Raw genomic sequence first — 22,892 nt, 5'->3', positions numbered from 1 at the left:
TGGACCATTAGGTGAATACATAGGAGATAGGATCTTTTTGTGTGACAATATCAGTTTAGGTGTGATGCCCGCTTTCCCTCTCTTGTCCTCTCTAGTGATTAAGAGTCAATCTCTCTGGTTTTGAAACTCTGGGAAGCGGATTTACAACAACTGAGTTCTGAGAGGCTCTGCTTTTAGGCAGATAAAGGGGTTCAGAAAAAAAAGTCTATTATCAAATGCCTTCAGCTCAAAATAATTTTTACGCCACAGTAGTTTATTCTGGACCCCTTCCCCATCAACACATACATATATTTGAACACTTACTTTGCACACAGCACTGAACTAGTACTGTTGGCAAAACAAAACATTTTAGGACAAAATTCAACAACTAAGGAGCTTATAAAATAAATTAAGAGTATAAGACAACTTAAACTTCTTATTTTTTGTTCTTAACACTTTTACAACAGCAAACTAGTTTTTATAAACAAAAATAAAAAACAAATGACAAATAAAAAAGTAAATGCAACATGTCAGGGTTAATATCCATACCCCAAGAGTTCCTACATATGAGTAAGAAAAAAATAAACAGATTAGAAACATGAACAAAGAACAGAGAAATGCAAAGTGCCAAAAAACATATAAAATTGCTCAACCTTACTCATAATCAAAGAAACACAGATTAAAACTATAATAATGTTTCTTCAGCTGGCAAACTGGCAAAGATTAAAACAGACTGATGTTACTGTCCTGGCGAGAGGAGGGGGGAACATGGGAAAACGCTTATGACTGGAACATGAACTGTTACGAAGATTCTGCACAGCAGTTTGGCACTGTATCAGATCTCCATGGCTTCTCTTACAGTAAGTGTATTTCTAAGAATTCATCCTATAAAATAAAAATAGTCTCACAGGATATGTATAGCACCACAGCACTGTTTGTAATGCAAAACAAACAAATTGGAAGCAATCTAAATATTCATCAAGAGGCAACTGATAAACACGGTATACTCAATACCACTCCACTACTAAAAAAAAATGAGGAAATTGACATGTACTAACATAAAGAGTCCTGCTATATATTCAGTGAAAACAGAAAGTTAAAGAAAATGATGCACAGTATGACCACATTTTTTGGAAAACAGAGAGAAGGAAAGAGGAAGAAACGAAGACAATGGCAAAGAAAGATTATACTTCTCTCTGCATTACTTTTAACAGTGGTAATCTGTTGGGGGTGGGGCGGATTATAGAAGACTCACTTTCTACTTCACATCTGTATTATTTGAAGTTTTAACCACAAGTTATGTGTAACTTCTGTAAACACAAAAAACAAAGGAGGGTTCTAATGGTAATATATAGTTAGGGAAATGACATTGGAGCTTCACTAGATTAAAAGCTGAAAAGGCTTACAGTAAAGAAATCTAATATATTAATAGATGGTACGAGAAACATCAAAATACTGCCTTCAAATAATGATGTAGAAGAGCTAAATTTAGCCTTGGACCACTGAGGAAGGCTTCACAGAAGAGACAGGATGTACACTAGATTTTGAAGTATTGTGATGAGCAACGAATAGAGGCAAGGAAAGGTAGCACTGTAAATATAGTGCATACTTTTATATTTTTTAGTAGCCAAATTAAAGAAGCGAAAAGAATAAAAAAAAACTATTTAACCCAATATATTTAAAACAGTATCATATCAATATGTAATTAATACTTCCAAAATACAAGATATTTTACATTCTTTTTCGGTACTATTTTCAAAATCTGGTGCACATTCAGACTAGCCATATTTCAAATATTTAACAATCACATATGATTTAGGCTACCATAGTAGACAGCAATGTTCCTAAGGATTCTGAACCCAAACCCAGAACTGAATATTTAGGTGACACAGGCTAATAGGAAGTGAATAAAGCAGAAAAGGCAGACTGGGCCAGAGCAGAAGGCCAATCTGAATGAGATAATTTAAATGTTATATTGTAAGCAAATAAGAAACCAGAGAAAAATGTTTAACAAGTAGAGATGATGACTAGAGCACTATTTCAGGAAGATTAACTTTTCTTCTTTACTCAGATACACACATACAAATTCAACAAGCAGGTTTTTTCCTCAACATTTTCATTCTATGAAAGATTACTGAAATGGAGACAATAAAAATTACCTGTCATCAAGTAACTGTATTTTGTTGATTTGGTATATATGTAAGATACTTCTGGGTAGTTACTATTGAAATATTTATTTCATGACATTTTTAAATGATTTTTTTTGAAAAATGTGTAAATTTTAAGAACTTCATCAAAATTTAACAGCCTTTACCTTGCCCGACACTTCCCATCAGGGGCTCCTGTTAGCCAAAAATCTAAAATAGTCTTATTCAATGCAAATATAAGACATTCTAGATCTTATATTCCTTATACAAATATTTCAATTTCAAGTAAGAAAACTGTCTACAAATTTCAATATACACAAAACAGTACCACAATCCTGCAAGCCTTCTCCAGTTTTAAAATTGAGAACCTGTAACATTTCAGATAATTTACCTAAAAGCTAAAGGAAGAAAAAAAAGCTCAAAAGAGGAGATAAGAAAGCAGGGCATGCAACACCACTGGTCATAAGCCATTCCCTTCATTACTTAAAGTGACTGCCAAGGCAAGAAGAGACACTTTACAGCCAAAAGTCAGAAATTCAGTGATGTCATCAAGACCAAAAGCATTATAAGACTTGCAATTTCAGCAACTAACATTAAAGTCATGGAATTCTTTTCTTTAAGCAAAAAATGGTCTTGAAGTTCACTACGTCCTTTCACTTTTTAAGATAAGAAAACTGAGATCCAGATAGGTTTAGCGTAGCACACAAGACTGCACGGTAAACTTAGTGGCAACATCACTACTAGATGTTAGTTTATTTTTAAAAATCAGAAAAAACTTATAAGTGTTTTGCTGCTTCTTTATAATTTTTCATTTTTCCAAATACACCCACAAAAGGTATATTACTTTCATAGTTTTTTTTAAAAAGCAAAAAACATTTGCTGTAAAAACTACTGAAAACTTCCAGGAACATTCTCCCTCTCCTTTCTGGTCCAGCATCTCACTCTATAGGTCACTTTCTCAGGAAAGCCTTCCAAAGCACCTGCACTCTAAACAGACCAGGTTTCCTTATTACATGCTTTTGTAAGCTGCTTGTACGTCCCTTTTGTATATCTTAACATAATTATAATTAGATAATTGTTGGTGAGATTATTTAATGTCTATCTTCTCTCCCTTGGTCTTAAATTGGTGTTTCTCAGGGCTGTCCTAGGATATGTAGTCCATAACATAAACATGAAATTATACATCTAATTGTTGTATTTGTGTATTTTTCTTCAGATACTTAAAAAAAAAAGGCTTTGAAAGGTTAAGAACCAAAAATAGTGGATTTATGTTGTTTACCTGCCCAGAACCATCCTTTCTTTGGGGAAACAACCATTTGCTGATCTCACATGGCTCCAAGAAGGCTACCAGTCCCAGACTGCTCCAGTGGGCATGTAAGCCAGGTCTGGCCAATGATGGTACCCCAGACTCTATGCAGATCCAATAAGAATCTCTCCATGAGACAGAATATATGCACCTGGGAAAGAGATAATTTTCCCTCTCTTGAATCCACAGCAATAAGGCCCATATAAGGCTAGAGATGCCAGTGGTCCTCCTTTGCTAGATGAAAGTACCTGCCTGAAAAATGGGGCCAAAAAAACAGATAGCAGAGAAGACACACTCCCAATTACATCATCTGAACATTTAGATCCAGCCATGCCTATTTCTAGTCTTTTCAAAAATGTGAGGGGTGGGGAACCTTTTTTCCTCTTTAAGCTAGTTTGGGTTAGGTTTGTCACTTCCTAGCAAAAGTGACTTGAGAGAGCCATCCAACTCCCACTGCTGGAATATACAACTTACATGTTAATCACTCCCAAATGTCTACTTCCAGCCCAAACCTCTGTCAAACTCCAGGCCCATGTATGCAATTGCCAAGTAGAAATCTCTATTTGGTTGTTTTCAGAGGAATCTCAAACCCCATATGATCAAAACTAATTATCTTCCTCCACCAACCCAGCTCTCCCTCCACATTTTTCATCTCAGTCAACAACACACATCTATCTACCTTAACAGGTTTTCAAGCTAGAAACCTGGGAATCATTCTTGACAATCCCATTCTGTCTCTCTCCCATAGCTAATTAGCAAGTCCTGTCCATTCTGGGCCCTAATTACCTGCCACCATTTTAGTCTGAGCCAGGATGGAACAGCCTCCCTACAAGTTTCAGTGTCTCCAGTCTTCTTTTCTTCACACTGATTCTCCACTATGTTAACTCATCTCACTAAACTGCAAACCTGATTATTTTATCCCCACATTTGACATACCCCCATCCTCCTTAAGTGAACAGCCAATTATACAGATAGACCAACAGCCAAGCTTCACTGTCTCAGATGTTATTAGTGGTACAACAAACGTATACAGTAAGAAAACAAGGTTCATCAGAAACATGAAAGTATAGAAGTAAGAATAACAACATCCACAACATCAGAGGAGCTCAGATTCACCTATTTTTAATAAATGATATCCAAGAATATATTTCCTTATTGATTCAGTGTATGCTCGTTACATCTATTTAATCGTCCCTATGAACTTGGTTTAGGGACCCACTGAGTCCACTATGAGATTCTACTAATCATCTGATCGGCTTAAGACCCTACTCTAATTAGTGCTTTCTTCAAAAAACATTACTGGGGACCTCTGAACACATCATTCATTTTCTATTTTTTTAGCCTTTAAAATATTGGCTATAAAAATTGACAAACATTACGACTATGATTTAATAAGTTATTCAAACATTCACAATTATTTTTGTACTTTCCTAAAAACTAAGTATATGATGATTGTTAATGATAATATATAAATACTACTATCTTTAATAACTCACAAAATTGGATATCACAACTCTCCCGCAATTCCCCCTTACAGAATCTGTGCTATTTTGTGAAAATTACCAGCTCTTAGAAAACCTGTGAGTTCAGAAAATGAGCAAAAGAAATTAAGGGGGAAAAGCTGGGGGTCAAAGTACCTCACAATCAGACTGGCATATCTAGCTGTGAGAGACATCATCCAAAAAATACGTATTTCTCTACAGTGCCTGAAATTTTACCATCCTCTTCTCCTAAAAAATAATTTTTCATAGGAACAGTAGAGCTTTAAGTCACTCCCACCACGTAAGTGTGGCTTAAATTCTTCTCAACATCTACCCTAAAGGAATGGGAGTTTTGATAAGTGAGAGAAACCTTATTTATGAATTCTAAAGCACATATACTTTTCATATTTTAGCATCTCTGAAATTAGGGTACATCTTACAATCAATCAATGGCTTCTTAAGGTTAACCAGAAACATTTTCTTTAAAAGTGGTCTATAAAATTGTGGTGCATCTTAGGTTGATATAATTCAATGTAACTCAACATTTAATTTCATAAATGTTAAAGAGTTGGACTGACCTGGTCAATATGGACCTTGAGGTTTTAAAAAGGCATCTGAAAAGCACAAACATTAATAAAAGGTAGAAAAGGGAAGGAGGAAAGCAAAGACTTTCTAGATCAAAATTTAGCCTAAGAGGAAACCCCTTTTCCTTTCCCTCCATGGCCGCCTACTCCTACGATCCAAAAGTCAGATCAGTACTACTATAACTGATGTCCCGTCTCTGCTAGGCTAGACCATGTATTATTTTAATATACAACAAAGCCAGTTACAGACACATTCTACAGTCTAGAACTAATATTTATATAAAAATCACCTTAAAAGACCAAGTGACTCACAGAACTGCACCTTTAACACGTGTGCATATTACTGTATATAAATTATATTTCAATAAAGTTTTTTTAAAGACAAATAAGTGTCAAAAGGTAAAAACTTCCAGTTACAAGATAAGTAAATACAAGGGATGTAATGTACAACATGATAAATATAATTAACACTGCTGTGTTATATACGAAAGCTGGTAAGACAGTGAAACCTAGGAGTACTCATCACAAGAAAAAAATTGCTTTTCTATTTCTTTAATTTTGTATCTATATGAGATGACATGTTCACTCAACTTGCAATAATCATTTCATGATGTATTTAAGTCAAATCATTATGCTATACAACTTATATCTTACTAAATGGGGAAAAAAAGGTTGAAAATTTTCAAATATACAAATATATACACGGGATATAATACTGTATACAAGTATATCAAGTCAAAGAAATTTAAAGAAAAAAGAATTGCGTGAAAATCAAATAACACTAGATTTGAAAGCTCAATAAATAAATTTCCGGAGAAAAACATTAAACACAAAAATTCACGTAACAAGTAGATAACTACACAGAGCAACAGCTATTAAATAAACTGAAATGGTACTCAGACTCCTCTCTAGGGAGAAAAAAAATCTAAGCCTGAACGCTCTTACAGGTGAGGTCTGCCAAACTCTCAAGTAAAAGATAATCCCCAGTCTACACTGCTCCTGAAAAGAGAAAAAGAAAAATGGCCCAACTCATTTTAAAAATCTGTTACAACGTTTACACCAACATGTATTTAGAACTGTACCAGAGTTAGCGGGAATACAGAGACTGACAATACCATGAAAGTAGAACCAACAGACGCTGGCTACAGACAAGATGCGATGGAACGGGGAAAGGTGTGGGTTTGGCACAACATCAACAGAAATAAGGTACACAGGGAAACAAGTCTGGGAAGAAGAAAGAGTTCACTCTGAACCTGAATAATCAGGTATAGATGTGCATAGAACAACTGGAAAAACAGGGATGCAAGCGCAGAAGAGAAAAAAAGAACGGAATTATTCGACAGAAGAGAATTATTCAGACAGAAGGGTCTGAAACAATAATGTCAAAGGACCAGAGAAATACAGAAAAGTAATCTGAAAAGTGAAACTTGGAGAACACTTACATTAATTGGGAAGAAGGAAGACCAGAAAGGGGGCAAAGAACAATAAAGTAGTGTAATGTCACAGAAGCCCTCTTTTCATCTAGTTAATTTATACTCACCCTTTAGAATTGTCACAGGGTTCCAAAGTAACATTTTTAATACCTTCTGAGATTCTCCCAGCACACACGAGCACCACGTCAGGTCCCCATTTTAAGCTCTTAACAATACTCCACACTTTCATTATACAATCATATTTAATTATAGAATTCATTCTTCAACATATGTCTCCCTCAGAAGACTTTAAACTCTATGAGGGCACAGGCCATACCTGTTGTTGCCTACCACTGCTTTGTGGGTTATGTTAGAACATAGTAAGTATTCACTAAAATGAAATGGTTAGGTGAATGATAGCCAAGGAAAGGCATTTCAAGAATGAGAGGTTGATGTTAAACACTACAAAAAGCTCCAGCTGACTTAGAAAGGGGGCTTAAATGCATTTATTAGGTTATAGGTGACCTTTGTGAAGACAAAATCCAGATAACAAGAGGTTAAGAAGTGAACAGATGTCATGAAGTAAAGGCAGGAAAAGTAAACTACTCTTGGCAATGTCTAGAGATGGGATTACAAAGGACTGAATTTGAATTTACTTCAATTTTGCTCTATTTTTCTTTAAGAAACATGTATTACTTTTATACGGACAAAACTTTTTAAATGTTAATATGATCTGAAAAGGAAAGGCAGCAAAAAGACAGCTTGAGGGAGTAGTGGACTCAAGGGAAGGTTTTTTGCAAACTGAATAAGTCTTAAGCACATCTGTACTTTTAAGAATCCTAAGACAAAAGTGTAACTCATACACTCCACTAAAGAAAGAAGAGAAAAATGAAATAAAAAAGCGTTAACTAATAAGAAGGACAAAAAATATTTTTCCACTGAGATGGATGGAAAGAAGCAGGAAGACAGAAGGAATCTAGTAAATTCTGGAAGAAGCTCCCACTGGATATCTCAATCTTCAGTAAAGGGTGTAAGTGAATAAAGTAGAAAAAGTTTGAAATGAATTCTATGAGGTGGGGGGACAGGAGTGGAATACTGATTCCATTAAAAGTGCATTCTAAATTTCAACTGGCCTTTTGTAAACTTCACACCATTTCTAGCCCAGAACTGCCTGTATTTTAGCTTTAATTTTAAATATCTAAATAAAATTCTAGTTCACAAACTTTTTATTTCAACAAGTTAAAACAGTGGTAAACATTAAGTTACATTCTACTTTAATTTAGAGTTGAACTCCTCTTATAAATAAATACAGTAAAGGAGTTGTTTTCAGCTCAAGCAACAAAATCAACTCAAGCGATCATTTCAAGTATGAGTAACTAAAAAGTGCTCCTAAACCTAAAAGTGTTCGCAGAGAAAGGCTTTTTGTTGTTGTTGTTGAACTCTTCGTATGCCCTCACTTTAACAGACCCTAAACAACAGAGAAAACCCTGGGTTCAAATCCCGGCTGAGACAAGTTATTCAACCTCTCTGCGTCTGTTTCCTCGTCTTAAAAAATGAGGAATACAATAACCAGGATTATCCTAAGGATTAAATGACGTAACACAGGTGAACGTGCCAAGTTCGTACTATGTAGTCAGAACAGTTTGCTAACCGTTTAAAAGAGAAAACCTGCAGCACTTTGACCAAATTAAAACATCCAAGAGCCTGAAAGTCGCAAAACGCCAGACCCTAACACACAGCACATTATTTTTCTTCCCTGACGCAAGCTATTTTTTTTTTCTTGCCAAACCTTTCCACTAGGAGTCTGGAAAGCAAGAAAAAAAAAGCAAGAAAAAAAAAAAGGAGAGGGGGTTATACTCAATCCAGCAGAAAGTTTTCAGAAACTGAAGTGCAGAATCACAACAGACATGGCAGCAGAGGCGGCGCAGGACAACAGGTGAACCTCCGAGAAACCTGGCACCTTCCTGCGAGCAAGTTTTGCGGGAGGGCTGGCACTTCCTCTCGGTTCTACCGCCCCACGAAACAGACATTCGTTTCTTTTTTTTTTTTTTTTTTTTTTTGGAGAAGCGTAATAGACAAGTCGCGAATATCACCCTTGCAGCTCCCAGGAGAGGGAGGTGAGCGCCTTTCCCATTTAAGGATTCAAGAAGCGTCCTCGGAGGCGGCTTTCGCCCACACCGCCTCCCCAAACTCGGCCTAAAACCTGGGGGTGGGGAACAAAGAGGGCCCCGGCGGCAGGGACGTCGCGGGGGGCAGCCAGGGATCGACGTCGGGCGGCCGGGGGGCCCGGGTCTCCCGCAGGGCCGGGACCCGGGCGGCGGGGCCCAGTCGGCCGCGGCCTGACACAGCCCGGGCGGCAGGGACCCCACGGGGCTGCCGGGCCTGGCGGCCCACGGACTCGGGCCTCCCGCGCGCGCCCGGCTCCCCACAAAAACTTCGCCCCGAGCCCGCGACGGCCTCCCCGCCGCGGCCGGCCCCTGACGACGCGCACACGCATTCTCCGGACGAGCCAACTCACCCGGACCCCGGGGAACTCATCCTCCAGCCCTCGGCGCGGAGCGGGGTGGGGTGGGCGCGGCGAGCCGCCGGGGCGCGGCGGGGGCCCGGCTCGGCCTCCGCCCTGGGCGTGCAGCGGCCCCAGCCCGGTCGCCCCTCGCGCGGCCGTTCGATCCTCGTCTCCCGCGGACCGACTCGCCGGAGCCCGAGCCTTCCTACCCGCCCTCCCCGCCCTCCTCCCTCCTCCTTCGCCGAGCGCCAGCAGGCGGATTCCAATCTCGGCAGCCGCCGCCGCCGCAGCCGACACTCGCACGGAGGGGGGGTGGCGGCGCGGGCGCGGGGCCTGGGGGGAGGGGCGGGCCTCCGCGAGACTCCGCGCAGCGCGCGCGCACTGGGAGGGCTCCGGCCCCGCCCGGGAGCCGAAAGGAGCCGAGAGCGTGGCGGAAGCACCCGAAGGGTCCGCGGGGCTCGGCGCCCTGCTGCCGGCGAGGAGGGCCGGCAGCCGGCAAGGGGGCGCCGGGCTGCTAGGGGGTGGGGGAGGGGGCTTCTCCTCCGCGCGGCCTCGCCGTTCCCTCCTCACCGAGCCGCCCCACCGCCGCCGTGGCGGGGCCAGCTCGTCTCCGGAGGCCGCGTCGAGGAGACGCGGGGCCGCACACGACCGAGCGCGGAGGAGCGGCGGAGACACCGCAGCCGCGTGCTGCTCGCGGGCCGGGCCCCCACGGACTGCCTGTTTTCCGGGTTCCTTCGCGTGGACCCCTCCTCCGACAAACTCTGATACTCCGCGCGAGCGCAGCTCGGCGCGCGCGAAATAAGCCTGATCGCTCGGAATTCACACACCACGGCGGGGAACTGCCTGGTCGCGGTAGTAGTGGTTGCGACAAAGAAAAGAAAAATGTAGCCACACTGCATCCATTATTCACCCACCGCTCCACGGCTTCTCTTTCTGGGCTCTTTGCCAAGGTGCCAAGGCACAGGTAGGGAGGTGGAGGTGGACGGGCTCCGAGTGAGCTGCAGGGGAAAAAAGCATTTCCGCGTCGGTCCAGCTCCTAGGCCAGGCCCTCCCGGGGGCCCTGTGATCTGCGAGCCTGTGAATTCCAAAGGCAAAGATGAGGAGCGGCGTTAGCCCAACAGGACTGAAGTCAGCGGACTATAAATACTGCTCCCTTCTCTACCTTTGGCTCACTCTGGTGACCTCGGATACCCTCCGGAGTCTCATTCCCTCCATTTGGAATATGTAGATAATTGTCACTCCCTCTTTCCCTCCATTTCTCCTCGTTCTTTGGAAAATGCTGTTAAAAGTATTTAATGTCCTGTATGTGGAGACAGAGTATAGGCCTCTTTTTATCAACCAAATGTGACCTTGATCTCTTTGGTAAGTCTTCCAACGAATGTTTGGCGTTAAATTAAGTCTCTTTACAAAAGATACTCTTTTTAAAGTTATCTTTATAAAATCGCTGTTTAAACTGTGAGTAAAAGAGAGAGGCAAGGAAAAGAATGTGCCTGGCACTGATGCTTGTTTTTACACACATTCTCCCTTGAGAGAAGTTTAGATTCCAGAGTATTTCCTTATATTATTGTTTAAATGTCTAAATTCCCTTACATTCTCGTTTAAAGATTATTTTGTTCATCTTTTATTCTGTCCGCTTTTCTCCCCTTTTGCCCTTAATGCCTCGCAAACCCTCTGTAATTCCAAATTATTTTCCAATTCTGTTTATTCTTTGTCTTCTTGAACTCTAGCTGTCTCAGGTTTGAAAGTCATGGATTATAGTATCCTGCTGGGCAGGATGAATGTACAGTACATAGTTCCCCTGCATCACCTAACATCTGTCACTCAAGTTTTCTACATATAACACTGCTTCAATTGTAGGGGAAAGGGTAGAACTTTGGCTGGAGGAGATTGAGACTGATTGGCCAAAGAACTCATTAATGCATGCTGAGCAATGTGTCATGGCAGATAAAGCCATGACAATGTGTTAATATACTCTCTCGAGCCTAGTTCAATTTTCAGGCTTATGAATCAGTCTATAAAATAGATAATCTCAGGTTGGAACTTTTAGTGCATCAAGTTTCCCAAATGTACAAATTGGTGTTGTCTAGGTTGTGTTGTATACCACTATAGAAATGAGAGCAAATAAGAAGCATCAAATTTTAAGTCATGATATCTGTGCTTCTCTACAAAAGGATCTCGTATTCAAGTCTTTGGGAATTTTACTTGACATCCTTTTGCTCTTCATGGATAAGGCCCAACTTAGCGCCCAGGCTTAGATCCTTAACCATTATCACGGCAGACAACCTACCTACCAGCAACTGAGCAGAGCATGGTTATTTTCTCTGGCTCCTGGCATGTGTGTGCATGCTAGCCTGTTTCTCCGGTTTGCCTGCCCACTAAATGAACAAGAGCAGCCAGGAAGCCCAAGGAAACATCTGGACACGTAAGGTCTGGCCCCCAAACTCAAAGGCAACACCTCAGGGTCTCAATTTAACATTCTCTAATGTGACGGTTTTCCTTTAAGTAGATTAACAGAATGGGCTGGAAATGGGCCTTTTGTCTCTGCACAATTTGGTTGAGGTATAGATGTCAAGCATGATCACTGCATGCCCAAACCAAAATGCCATTAATTTGGAATGGGAAATCACCCTTCTGCTACTGTCAGATCCTCAAGGACACCTTCCCTGAGCACCTGTCTTAAATTAGCACCCCAACAAAGCCAGTTTTCATTTTCTTTATGCCACTTATTACTGTATGAAATTTCCTTGATCATTTAGTTATTTGTTTACGATCTGAGTTTCTCTGACCCACTAGAATGTAAATGCCATGTGAGCAAAGACCTTGTCAATCTTGTTCTCAGCTGTTTCCTCAGAGCCTCCTTCCTGGCACAGAACAAGTGCTCAATATTTGTTAAATGGATGAGAGAGATAAGGATAGAATTTCCTTTTAAGCATTTCTGAATCTTGTCATCAAGACCCAGTTTTAGAGGGTGACTTGGACTATGTTGAAAGGGTGAAGCCAGTGGGGGAGATCAGAGGAACTATGGGTTATACCATCTTCAGTGAAATGGAGAGTTCTGCTTTCAGGGAAGGCATTAGCTCAGTAGATTAATCCAAGTTAATCCATCCAAAGTCATTTTCCTCTTGTAAAGACTTTATGAGGCAAAGGCAGCACTAAATCATTATATATACAAAGATAAATTAGAGTCTAGTAAGGAGGGACTGGTGAAGGGATGTCCTTGGCAGAGTGATGCTTTAGGACAGAAGTGTTGTGAAGAGAAGAGGAAACATCTACATTTTTCAGCATGGACATGACTACATCATTTTATTGGTTAATAGTACCCTGTCATGGTTTAGAAGGACCAAGCCGAAACAGAAATTGTGTTTAAGGAAAAAAAAAAAAAGATGATTATATGTAAATATAATTCAGTGCACAAAATAGAGAAAAGTTTAAAAAATGAAATTTGTTCTTTTCTTTGTAATAATATAATATTTTACTTCCCCTTCTAGTTTTCCTTGTAAATGACTTGCTCCTTTTCCCATTTCCATTTTCATTTCTCTTTGTTTCAAAGCACTTGTTTACTATGATTAAAAGATGGTGTAATGTACAAAATAGATAAACAACAGGATCCTACTGTATAGTACACGGAACTCTATTCAGTAGCTTGTAATAACCTATAATGAAAAAGAATATATATATATATATAACTGAATCACTTTGCTGTACATCAGGAACTAACACAACATTGTAAGTCAACTTTACTTCAATTACAAAAAAATGGTTTAATGAGGCTTTTGCTGCAAAGCAACCACTTGGTCCTGCCTTGTCTGTGATCTCTGTAGTCTTCTCCCTACTGTCAGTACATCCTTTACCATCGAGCCCAGTCCTTTCCTGGCCCTGTGGCAGGAAGAATTCTCAGCACCCCAGTCCCAAGCCCAGGAGCCAGCCTCCTGCTGCCTTTGCTACTTGAACTTGGGGAGCCCTAACGTTGGCCCCCTTCTAAGCACTAACTCACAGCCCTTTTCTTGCTCTTGAAGCCCTGGCCTTTCAACCTGCATGGAACTTAATTTTCTCTGCCTGTGGTCTGGACTCTGCTCCCTGGAGTCTGCCCCAGCCCTACAACACACACTCTAACACGCACTAACAGATACCCCTGCTGGCAATGCTTGTTTGCCTTCAGCTTTGCTCCTCGATTCTCTGCGTCCGTATTCTAGGCATCTATCAGGCCTCCTTTCCTCCATTACCTCAAGTTGGACATCCTGATGGCTGCTGCTCTCCTGGACACACACCTATTGTTTGCTCACTGCTCTCTGGCTGTCGGGTACTGCCTACGGGCTGGAGCTCCTCCCACCAACACCTGGAGCTGGGGCCTCCCCATCTCAGCTCCCCTCAGCCCGCGGTCAATCTGTCCTTCCCCAACCTGCAGCAATTCACTGCCCTTACCACCCTGCCTTTCTCTGTCCCAAGAGCAGTGGAGTTATGATCTATTACACTTTTTTTTTTTGGTAGGGGGAGGTAATTAGGCTTATTTCTTTATTCTTAGAGGAGGTACTGGGAATTGAACCCAGGACCTCATGCATGCTAAGCATGCACTCTACCACTTGAGCTATGTGCTTTATTTTTTAAAATAAATTTTACTTTTTTAATGGAGATACCCCACACTGAACCCAGGACCTCATGCACGCTAAGCACATGTTTTACCACTGAGATCTACTCCCACCCGCCATTACACTTCATTTTTTGACCAAATATAAATAAAGATAGATACAAAGAAAGAATACACATGTATATTTATATACATATATATTTGGGTTTTGTTTTTATCTGATTAAAAAATGAAATATACTAGGCGCATTTATGTGTGTGTATATATAATGTGTGTATATATATACATTTATATTATACATATACACATGTGTGCACCCACATCTGGTTCTACTTACTACTCAACACTGATTCTAGTCAAGAATCCCTGTGCTCGCTTCGGCAGCACATACACTAAAATTGGAACAACATGGAAGATTAGCACTGCCCTTGCACAAAGATGACACACAAATTTGTGAAGCATTCCATATTTTTAAAAATTAGCTATACTTCAATTTAAGAAAAAATTAGAAACCAAAAGAAAATTTTTTTCACTATTTCCAAAAAAAAAATATATATATATATAGAGGAATTCCTTTGGCACATGGTAATCCAAAAATCCCAGCGTCTGGAGCTGAGTATGATGACCTTGTGAAGGACCAGTCAAAGAAAGATAAAGTGTCATGATAAAGATCTAAACTGAGATAACTGGAGAGATACCATCCTGGATCAGGAATGCTGTGTCATTAACCGCTATACTGTATTTACTGTATGTGGTCTACACAGTTATTCAGATATACTCTTAGGTGTGGTGTGCTATCCCCAGCGTGAACGGGCATGCTGGTTTATCCACCATATATGTTGGGGTCCCTATCCCTGTGCTGAATACAAAGTCCCACAGGACAGAAACTGCCTTCTTCTCACTCCACTGTGCCCCTAGGATCTAGCCTGCTGCCTGGAACACCAGTAGGTTTTCAGTAAATACTGAATGAATGAATGACTAAGTGTGCTGGCCAGTATAGTAGATTCCTGTCCCGTAAAAGCTTAAAATCCAGTAAAAATAAGATGTGTATGTAATTCCTTCATTTGATATTTGTTTCTGAGTCAGGATTTATTGCCTTAAGTTTGTTGATAATTCATTTTGTTCTCTATTGATTGTTGGCCCTCGTTCATTCCTTCTATTTTTATCAACCGAGGCAGCTTTTTTTTTTTTTTTTTTTTTTGGTTTTGGGAGTTTTGTTTTCAGTATTTTTGAGAATTAATGTGAAAACACTTATCCTGTTGGAATGGGAGTCTAATAAATGACACAGAACCATCACTGACTTTAAATTTTACCAACTCTTTTCAACAAATAATGCTTGCATTCTGGGGTTCGATTTGCTCTTTAAAACAACTTCCTCAGTTCTTTCACAGGGAAACATAATCACATATTCAAGCAGTAACCAGTAACTATCGGTGTTTCTTTTAAAATGTAGATTTTACATTTAGTTTGCTATCCATCTTAAAGCCTGTCTTCCCCACTGTGTACCTGAATTACACTTGCTGTCCTCCAGAGTGGTCATTCCCTTTTTCAACTCATCTTGCTCAGTTTTTCCAGATTTCACTTAATACAAGTTATTTTTATTTATTTATTTTGGGGAGAGGTAGTGAGGTTTATTTTTCTTAACGGAGGTACTGGGGATTGAACCCAGGACCTCGTGCATGCTGAGCTTATGCTCTACCACTGAGCTATATCCTCTCCCCCCAGATTTCATTTAATAAAACATCACTCTCATTGAAATCTGGGAACCACTGTTGTGTGGCAACATTGTGTGAGACTGTTCTTTCCACTTCCTGCAGAAAGGGCCACATTCATTCTCCTTTTAATGCCATTCTCCTGCCTGCAGTGCCCAAGTACCACCTCTTGCCAGAAGTCATCTTTGACTGCTCCATCCTAAACTCCTTAGGCTTTTCTCTCACTAGCCTAACTCACTGATTGTTTTTTTTTTTTAAAGTCGTTCCTATGTCTTTCTCCAAGATAAGATTTCATACCTTTATTCACTTACACATGAATAGGGGCTTTCTAGACTCCCAGCCTGGAGAAGGACAGTTTAGAGGGTATCAAAATACATGGGGTATCAAAATAGCAGCCCCAGGCTGGGGTCTACCACTGTAATCTTCAAATTCCTTGCCCCTTTGTTTTCAGGGTCCGACTGGAGGTGGAGGGGTGGTCACAAAGTTCTCAATGCATCTGCAGTGCTGCTCTCTCTCTCAAGGTCAAAGAGGGCAGCGCCCTTCCTCCTTCCTTTCTACCCTCCCCTCTCTGGTTGTTACCAGAGTTGCTGTCATCACTGTGCTGAACACCGGAGTGGCTACATTGCAGAACTCTAAGGAGTGCCATTCACATCCCGCTCTGTGGGAAAGATGTTCCCCAGAGATGTGCGGTACACAGCCTGCGCCTGGCCCTACTGAACACCATGGAAGTGCCACCCCAATTGCAGGCAGGGAGCCTTGTCCCTGGCTTGCTAAAAGAACCAGCTTTTTTATTGTTTAACATTATATACTATATATCTACATGTCACGTTATAGATTACATATATATAGATATAGCATTATATTTTATTAAATAACATGATGTGCCTTTCAGGGCATTTGGGGGAAGTGAAAGTAGCAAGATGCATATTTGTCAATATTAAGTCAACTGGAATCCCATAGAAGATGTGTAATTAATCAACATTTTCATTTATTTGATCAATGTGAATGTTCTTCTTAATAACAAATTATTCTGTTGTTATATTTACAACAATGCATCATACTAATCAAATTTTATATATACACCACATATTATCAAAACTGAGATAGCATTGATTATAAGCATTGTTACTTTATGTACAACTAGGAAAGAAAAACACTGCCAGTGAAACTCTGACACACCATTTGATTGTAAGACATTCTAATTTCAGAGGTAATAAAATGCCAAAAAATGTGCATCTAAGAATTGATGAAATACAGTGTGTTTTAATGCATCTAAAAGGCAAAGCAACACCACACAGTTTCAAAAGTTTGAAATGTTGAGTTTCTGGGGTTTTGACATTCAGTTTTATTTGTCTGTGCTGCCTAGCCCTCAAATAGCCACACTCTGAATGTTAACCACAAGAGCAGAGGCAGTACAGTTCAACTGCCTATAAACACGTAAAACAAAAGTGAGTAACTTATGATTCAGTCACATAAAGTTTGGAAGAAATACAAGCATCAAGTCATGTTCTGGGATTATATTACAAATGAAAAATTAACTTTTTGACGGCTGGTTATACCGAAACTGTGTGATGACAGGAAGAATAGACATGTTTTCATCTTTGGAAAAGTCAAACTAAACAGAAAAATCTCCACAGTGCGGTAGAATGACTCTCCATTTATCCCGGAAGCTGAACAATAGTGCTTGTTACTTACGGGGCCATCAGGAAAAGCCAGCTGTGGATTTCTTTCTAGTACAATTAATTGCTTCCGCTGTATATAAAATTGAAAGAATTGGGTGCTTTAGTGCGGAAAAAGGATATCCTGCTACACTGCTCCTATTTCCTCACAAAAGCTATTATTGAGCCTTTTGCCATTAATTCACATGCATTGGATTATCCTGTGATAAAAGACCAAGTGGCTTTTCATTTTTATAGTCTCTTATCTCCTATTTATTTGGCACCTCTCTGGAGATACCTGCTCTTCTCCCGAGACTGGTTAATTGCTAGGATGTCAGAAGGTAGCTAATGACTGACTTCCTTTTTCAAGACTAATTGAGGGCCCATCTCTGTCCTTTTTCTTGGACTGGCCTTTCTCATTGCTGAGAAATATTCTGAGTTCTGTTGCTATCTGAAATGTTAGATGCAGCATTTTCAATGCTGGCTTTCAATCTCTGTCTGCTGTTCATTTTGAGACTAGCAAGTGACTCTTTTATAAATCCTCTGTGTAAGGGGGAGGGTATAGCTCAAGTGGTAGAGTGCATGCTTAGCATGGATGAGGTCCTGGATTCAATCCCCAGTACTTCCTCTAAAAATTAATAGAAGAAAAAAAATCCTCTGTGTAGATTTGCACTATCTAATACAATAGCTGCTTGCCATGTATGGCTGTATAAATTTTAAATTAATTAAAATGAAATTAAATTTTAAAATTCAGTTTCTCAGTTTAGGCCTATTAAGTGCTCAGTAACCACATAAAGTTAGCAGCTACTATGTTGGAAAAGGGCAGATATAGAACATTTGCATTTTCACAGAAAGTTCTCTTGGACTATGACCCGCTCTGCTCAGGCCTTGTGAACAGTACCTGAGCCCATCTCCTGAACTCATGGTTTTGTTCCCTCCGTTCAAATCAAATGGTAGAAAGGCTATTTTCAGGATCATTTCTATACTTTATTACTTGAGAAGGTTCTCTATACATGTAGAGCACCAGAAATGAGGATTGCTGTTCGATAGGTATAACATTAGTTATGTAAGAAGTATTCTTACCACAATAAAATAAGTAAAAAAAAAAAGAAAAAGAAAAAAGAAAAAAAAACATATGTATTGGTAGAAAATTGAACACAATGCTGATAGTGTTTGTGGTCGTCTCCAGGTAGTGGGACTATCATTATTTGTCCTTTTTTTTTTTTCCTTTTTTTTTTTAATTGAAGTATATTCAATTTACAATGTTGTGGCATTGCTTTTTTCTTCTTCTTATTTGTATGTGTTTTTCAGATTCTATACAATAGGCACATATTCTTTTCTTAATCGTAAAAATTACATTTAAGATACTTAAGCCCATTCATTTCTTTAATCGCCAGTTTTGAACTAAGGTGGTTTATCCAGCCCACTCCCCTAAGAAAGGAAGTAGTCATTTGGAGCAACTGTTTCTTTAAAAATTACTCTCAGCCAGCAGCTCTTAGTTGAGAGATCTGTATTCCCTTCTATCCTAGCATGAAAAGCATGAGAGAACCTGCATTTGGGATGCCCAAGAACTCTGCTAAAGAATCACAGAACATCCTTTCGGAAGAGGTGGCTCGTGATCACTAGCAATCCCCTCACCCAGGCGTTCGTCGGGCATTTTGCCAGGATCCAAGCATTTCTAGACTCTATAGTTCAGGGTCTCGGAATCAAATCCCAACAGGTTAAGAAGGCTTGTGGAGCTCAAGAGGGCTCTAGTCTTACCATTGAAAAGAGGGCCATAAAAAAGAAATCCTTGTTTCCTAAAAGTTCAGGCATGATCATACAGGTTTAATTAGGAGCAGCAAGCTGTTTACAGCAAATTATAAACTGTATAAAGCAGACCTCAGTGGACACTCCCAAAGGACGGCCCATGAACTCTTACTTCTCCAAGTCTGGATTCAGCAGATCTGGCATGGTAAGGTAGGCTGCTGCAATGCCAGCCAGAGGAGTAGCCCAGAAGTGGGTTTTCCAGAACTTTCCATGACCAAGGCAAAGGGTCAAGAGCTCCTAGAATGCCTCTGTTTTTCTTTCCTTTTGTCCTTGAAACTTGAAGCCAATCCACTGTTTTCTTGACTGCTACCGCACCCACTCAGGAGAGAGACACTTCAGAAACAGGCAGAGCAGCACCATATGGTGGGAAGAACATCAGCTTTGGAGTCAGAATGCTGGCTGAACTTTCTAATTTTTGACCCTACGCAGAGTTTGTCAACCTCTTTGAATCCCAGTTTCTTCAGCTATAAAACGTGGATAAATAACATCAGTCTAATGAGGCAGATTCGAGAATTAACTGAGAGTGTTTGGAAAACAGTTGGCATAGAGTCAATACCCAATTAATTTTACTTACCTTTCCTCTTCCTGCTAGAAAGTGATTGGTCCATCCGTGTTTATATTGATGGGGAAAGAAAACAAACTGTAAAACTCTTAATGAGCCTTAACTTTAAATACAGCCCAGTGCAGTTCAGTAATTAGTACATGAGTTCTGCTTCTGCGTGGCTGGGCTCCAGTTCTTCGTTCCAGCCTCAGCTCATGAATTTCCTTCTCCAGAAAGCCCTCCCTGCCCACTCCCAAGCTGAGTTAGCATCCCTACTAAGTAGTCCTGTGGCACCTTGAGCTTGTTTCTTTCCTATCATTTACCTTGCATTCCACTGCTCAAACCAGGGTACCTAGCAGTGGGCGTGGAGTACAGGATGTTGTAAGTCATCTTCTCCAGAGCATCAGTTTTATCTAATAACTAGTAAAACAGAGGGTGTATATATATATATATATATACACACACTAAAATGTTAGATTATAAAAGAAATTTCACAATTGCAGAAGGTTCCTAGAGGACATATGTTCATTGTCTTTTGATTTTGCTTTCAGATCTGCTTTACAGAGAAGAAATGTTTGGAGAAACATGTATTGCCATATGATAGCAAAATTATGCAGTAACTTTTCTGTTTATTCCAACAAACTGTGAGCTCTGTTAGGGGCTGTGTATTATTCACTTCTTCTTTTTTAAATTTTTGTGCAGAGGAGGTAATTAAGTTTGTTTTTTTATTTAACCCAGGACCTCGTGCATACTAAGCACACACTCTACCTCTGAGCTATTTATTTGCTTCTGAATTCACAATAAGTAGCTACTTAGCATGAAGCTCAAAGCAGAGGCTCCATGAATACTTGTGGAGCTGAATTTAACTCTCTGTCTTCTCCCAGTAATTCGGAGAGAATATAGGATTTCCACCAAGGAGAGGAACTTTGAAGCTGTTTAACTGACGGGACTTCACACCGAGTGCCTGTTGGAGAGAACACAATCCTAGTTGTATTTTTGGAAAAGGCATTTAACCAATCTGACCTTTGGCTTCCCAACCTGGTAGGGTTTTGAAGACTCAGTAGGATTCACAAAGTGCCAAAAACAATGCACTTGGCACATAGAAGGTGCATGGGAAAAAAAGCTTCTTTACGTTTCTCTAAAGTCACATTCTTGTTATTAATCTACAAGCTAAGGGATGATTCTGGTCATTTTGATCATTCCAAGCAACTCAAAAGGGACCTGGTTTCCATGGCTCAGGTCTGAGCCGCTGCCTGGGGCATCTTCTGCAACATCCTGGTCCTTCCTCCTAAACCTCCAGCCTAGTATTACCATGCCATCTCTTGGTTACCTTCACATTAAACCCGGAATTGTAAGATATAGATAATTCAACTAGAAGGTGGAGAAAGGTAACCACCTGTTAGAAGTGCGAGCTAGAGATTCAGGGCCCATTTCAAGCCTTGCCTCACTCAGTAATCTCATTTACTCCCTCAATTCTGAGACAGGTCTTGATCCTTGATCTGCACAAATGTTGCCAATTTCCTAACACAGAGCATGAGGCAGGTAATTTGGTTTATTTATTTACTTATTTTTTTTTTAAATGGAGGTACTGAGGATTGAATCCAGGACCCCATGCATGCTAAGCACACATTGTACTACTTGAGCTATAACCTCCCCCCCTTGAAATGCACCCTTTATATCTATTTTTATTCATCAATAGACTTTGAACTAGAGATAACTAAGGGAATAGTTGACTTGCAAATAGAAACGTGGTCTGTAAGAATTCACTTAATAAAATGTTTTGGTTTTTAAATGGAATTTGAAAGACAGGAACTCAGTTTCTGGCTAAGCAATAACAATGATGGCATCCTTTTGTCATTTTGGTTTTAAATCTCTCCAGTCTAAAGGCTAATTGTAGATAGAAAACAAAAAAACAAACAAAAAAAAGCATAATCCAATGCATAGTCTACTGTGGAAAAACATTCCATTTTTCAAAGTTTGGTGAACACATTAAATGCTCTCCAAATGATCATTCTTCCTGCTTCTTGTGTGAACAGGTGAGAAAGACATACATAAACAATCAATTGTTAATGTCATTTATTAAATACTGTGGAAATGCAAGCGGATGTGAAAATACTGTGGAGGGCATGCTGACCACAGAGTGGCCAGGATGATGTCGTGTTATGAGAAGGTAGGTCCACAACAGGTTAAGAGGCTAGAGAAGTCAATGGGGCTTGGGATGTGGGGGTCTTGTGTGCAGGTTAGTTCGGGCTCTACCGAGGGATAACAGAAAGCCATTTATAAGTGTTAAGCAGGACCATGATACAGTCAGATTTATATTTGAATAGATCTCTTTAGCTGCAGGGTGGGGGATGGGTTGGGGGTAGGTAGGGAGCAAAATGGAGACAAGGTGATTTAGGAACCTGGTGAGTTACCTGAGAGGAGAGATGTTTGAAGGCAGAAAGGAGTCCTGAGGATACAGAGGGAAAAACAGATTCAAGACAGATTCAGGAAATTAAGTTGGTAACCTGTGGTAATTAATAGTTGTCAGAAAGAACAGTTGTGGGAGAAGCAGACACCTTGGGTGACTCCCAAATTTCTAGTTTCAGTGACTGGGTGGTGCCTGCAGCTCACCGAAGGAAGAATACAAGAGGAGAAGCAGGTTGGGTGGTGAGGGGACAGCTCCGGAATTCCTATATAGAAGAGGTGTAGGGCGAGGGTAGTGCTCAGTGGTAGAGTGTGCGCTTAGCATGCACGAGGTCCTGGTTTCAATCCCCAGTACCTCTATTAAAAAATAAATACACAAAAGTGAATAAACCTAATTACCTCTCCCCGCTCCCCAAATGGAAAATAAATAAATAATTTAAATAAATTAAAAATTAAAATTAAAAGAGGTGTAGGGCAGCAGGACTGTGAGATTTGTCTTGAAACCATATTTACATAATAAGCACTCTGTATGTATTTTCAGATGGAATAACGTGGATAAGATGAATGGTAGACTATAGGGGCTTAAAGTTACCCCCACCATCCTGAATTCATTCCAAATTCAGCACTGCGCACTGTATTAGTCAAGAGACTTTGGGTTGCAAGTGACAGGAACCCAATTTAAACAAGCTCAAGGATCAAGGGGAAATTTATCAAATCAAGGAAGAGATCTAGAGCCGCAGGAATGACTAGTCCCAAGAGCCCTCAT

General features: G+C 40.3%; 1 protein-coding gene and 1 non-coding gene across 2 annotated transcripts in view; one reads left to right on the top strand and one right to left on the bottom strand.

Moving 5' to 3' along the window:
• Positions 1 to 11,682, bottom strand: part of LOC140699912 (uncharacterized) — a 91,472-nt gene extending 79,790 nt beyond the window's left edge. The window contains exons 1-3 of the mRNA XM_072972399.1: positions 11,618 to 11,682; positions 10,330 to 10,413; positions 9,428 to 10,226 (exon numbers count right to left, since the gene is read on the bottom strand). Coding sequence (XP_072828500.1) covers positions 9,428 to 10,226; positions 10,330 to 10,413; positions 11,618 to 11,682 — 948 coding nt within the window. The remainder of the gene's footprint in view (positions 1 to 9,427; positions 10,227 to 10,329; positions 10,414 to 11,617) is intronic.
• Positions 11,683 to 14,368: 2,686 nt separating this feature from the next.
• On the top strand, positions 14,369 to 14,473 carry LOC116282399 (U6 spliceosomal RNA). Its single transcript, XR_004191913.1, has one exon. It is a non-coding gene; the product is annotated as a U6 spliceosomal RNA (small nuclear RNA).
• The last annotated feature ends 8,419 nt before the right edge of the window (positions 14,474 to 22,892 follow it).

The sequence above is a fragment of the Vicugna pacos genome, chromosome 11, assembly GCF_048564905.1.
Source record: "Vicugna pacos chromosome 11, VicPac4, whole genome shotgun sequence".
NCBI lineage: Eukaryota > Metazoa > Chordata > Mammalia > Artiodactyla > Camelidae > Vicugna > Vicugna pacos.
The sequence above is the reverse complement of the archived record's forward strand: the minus strand, read 5'-3'. Positions and strand labels throughout refer to the sequence as shown.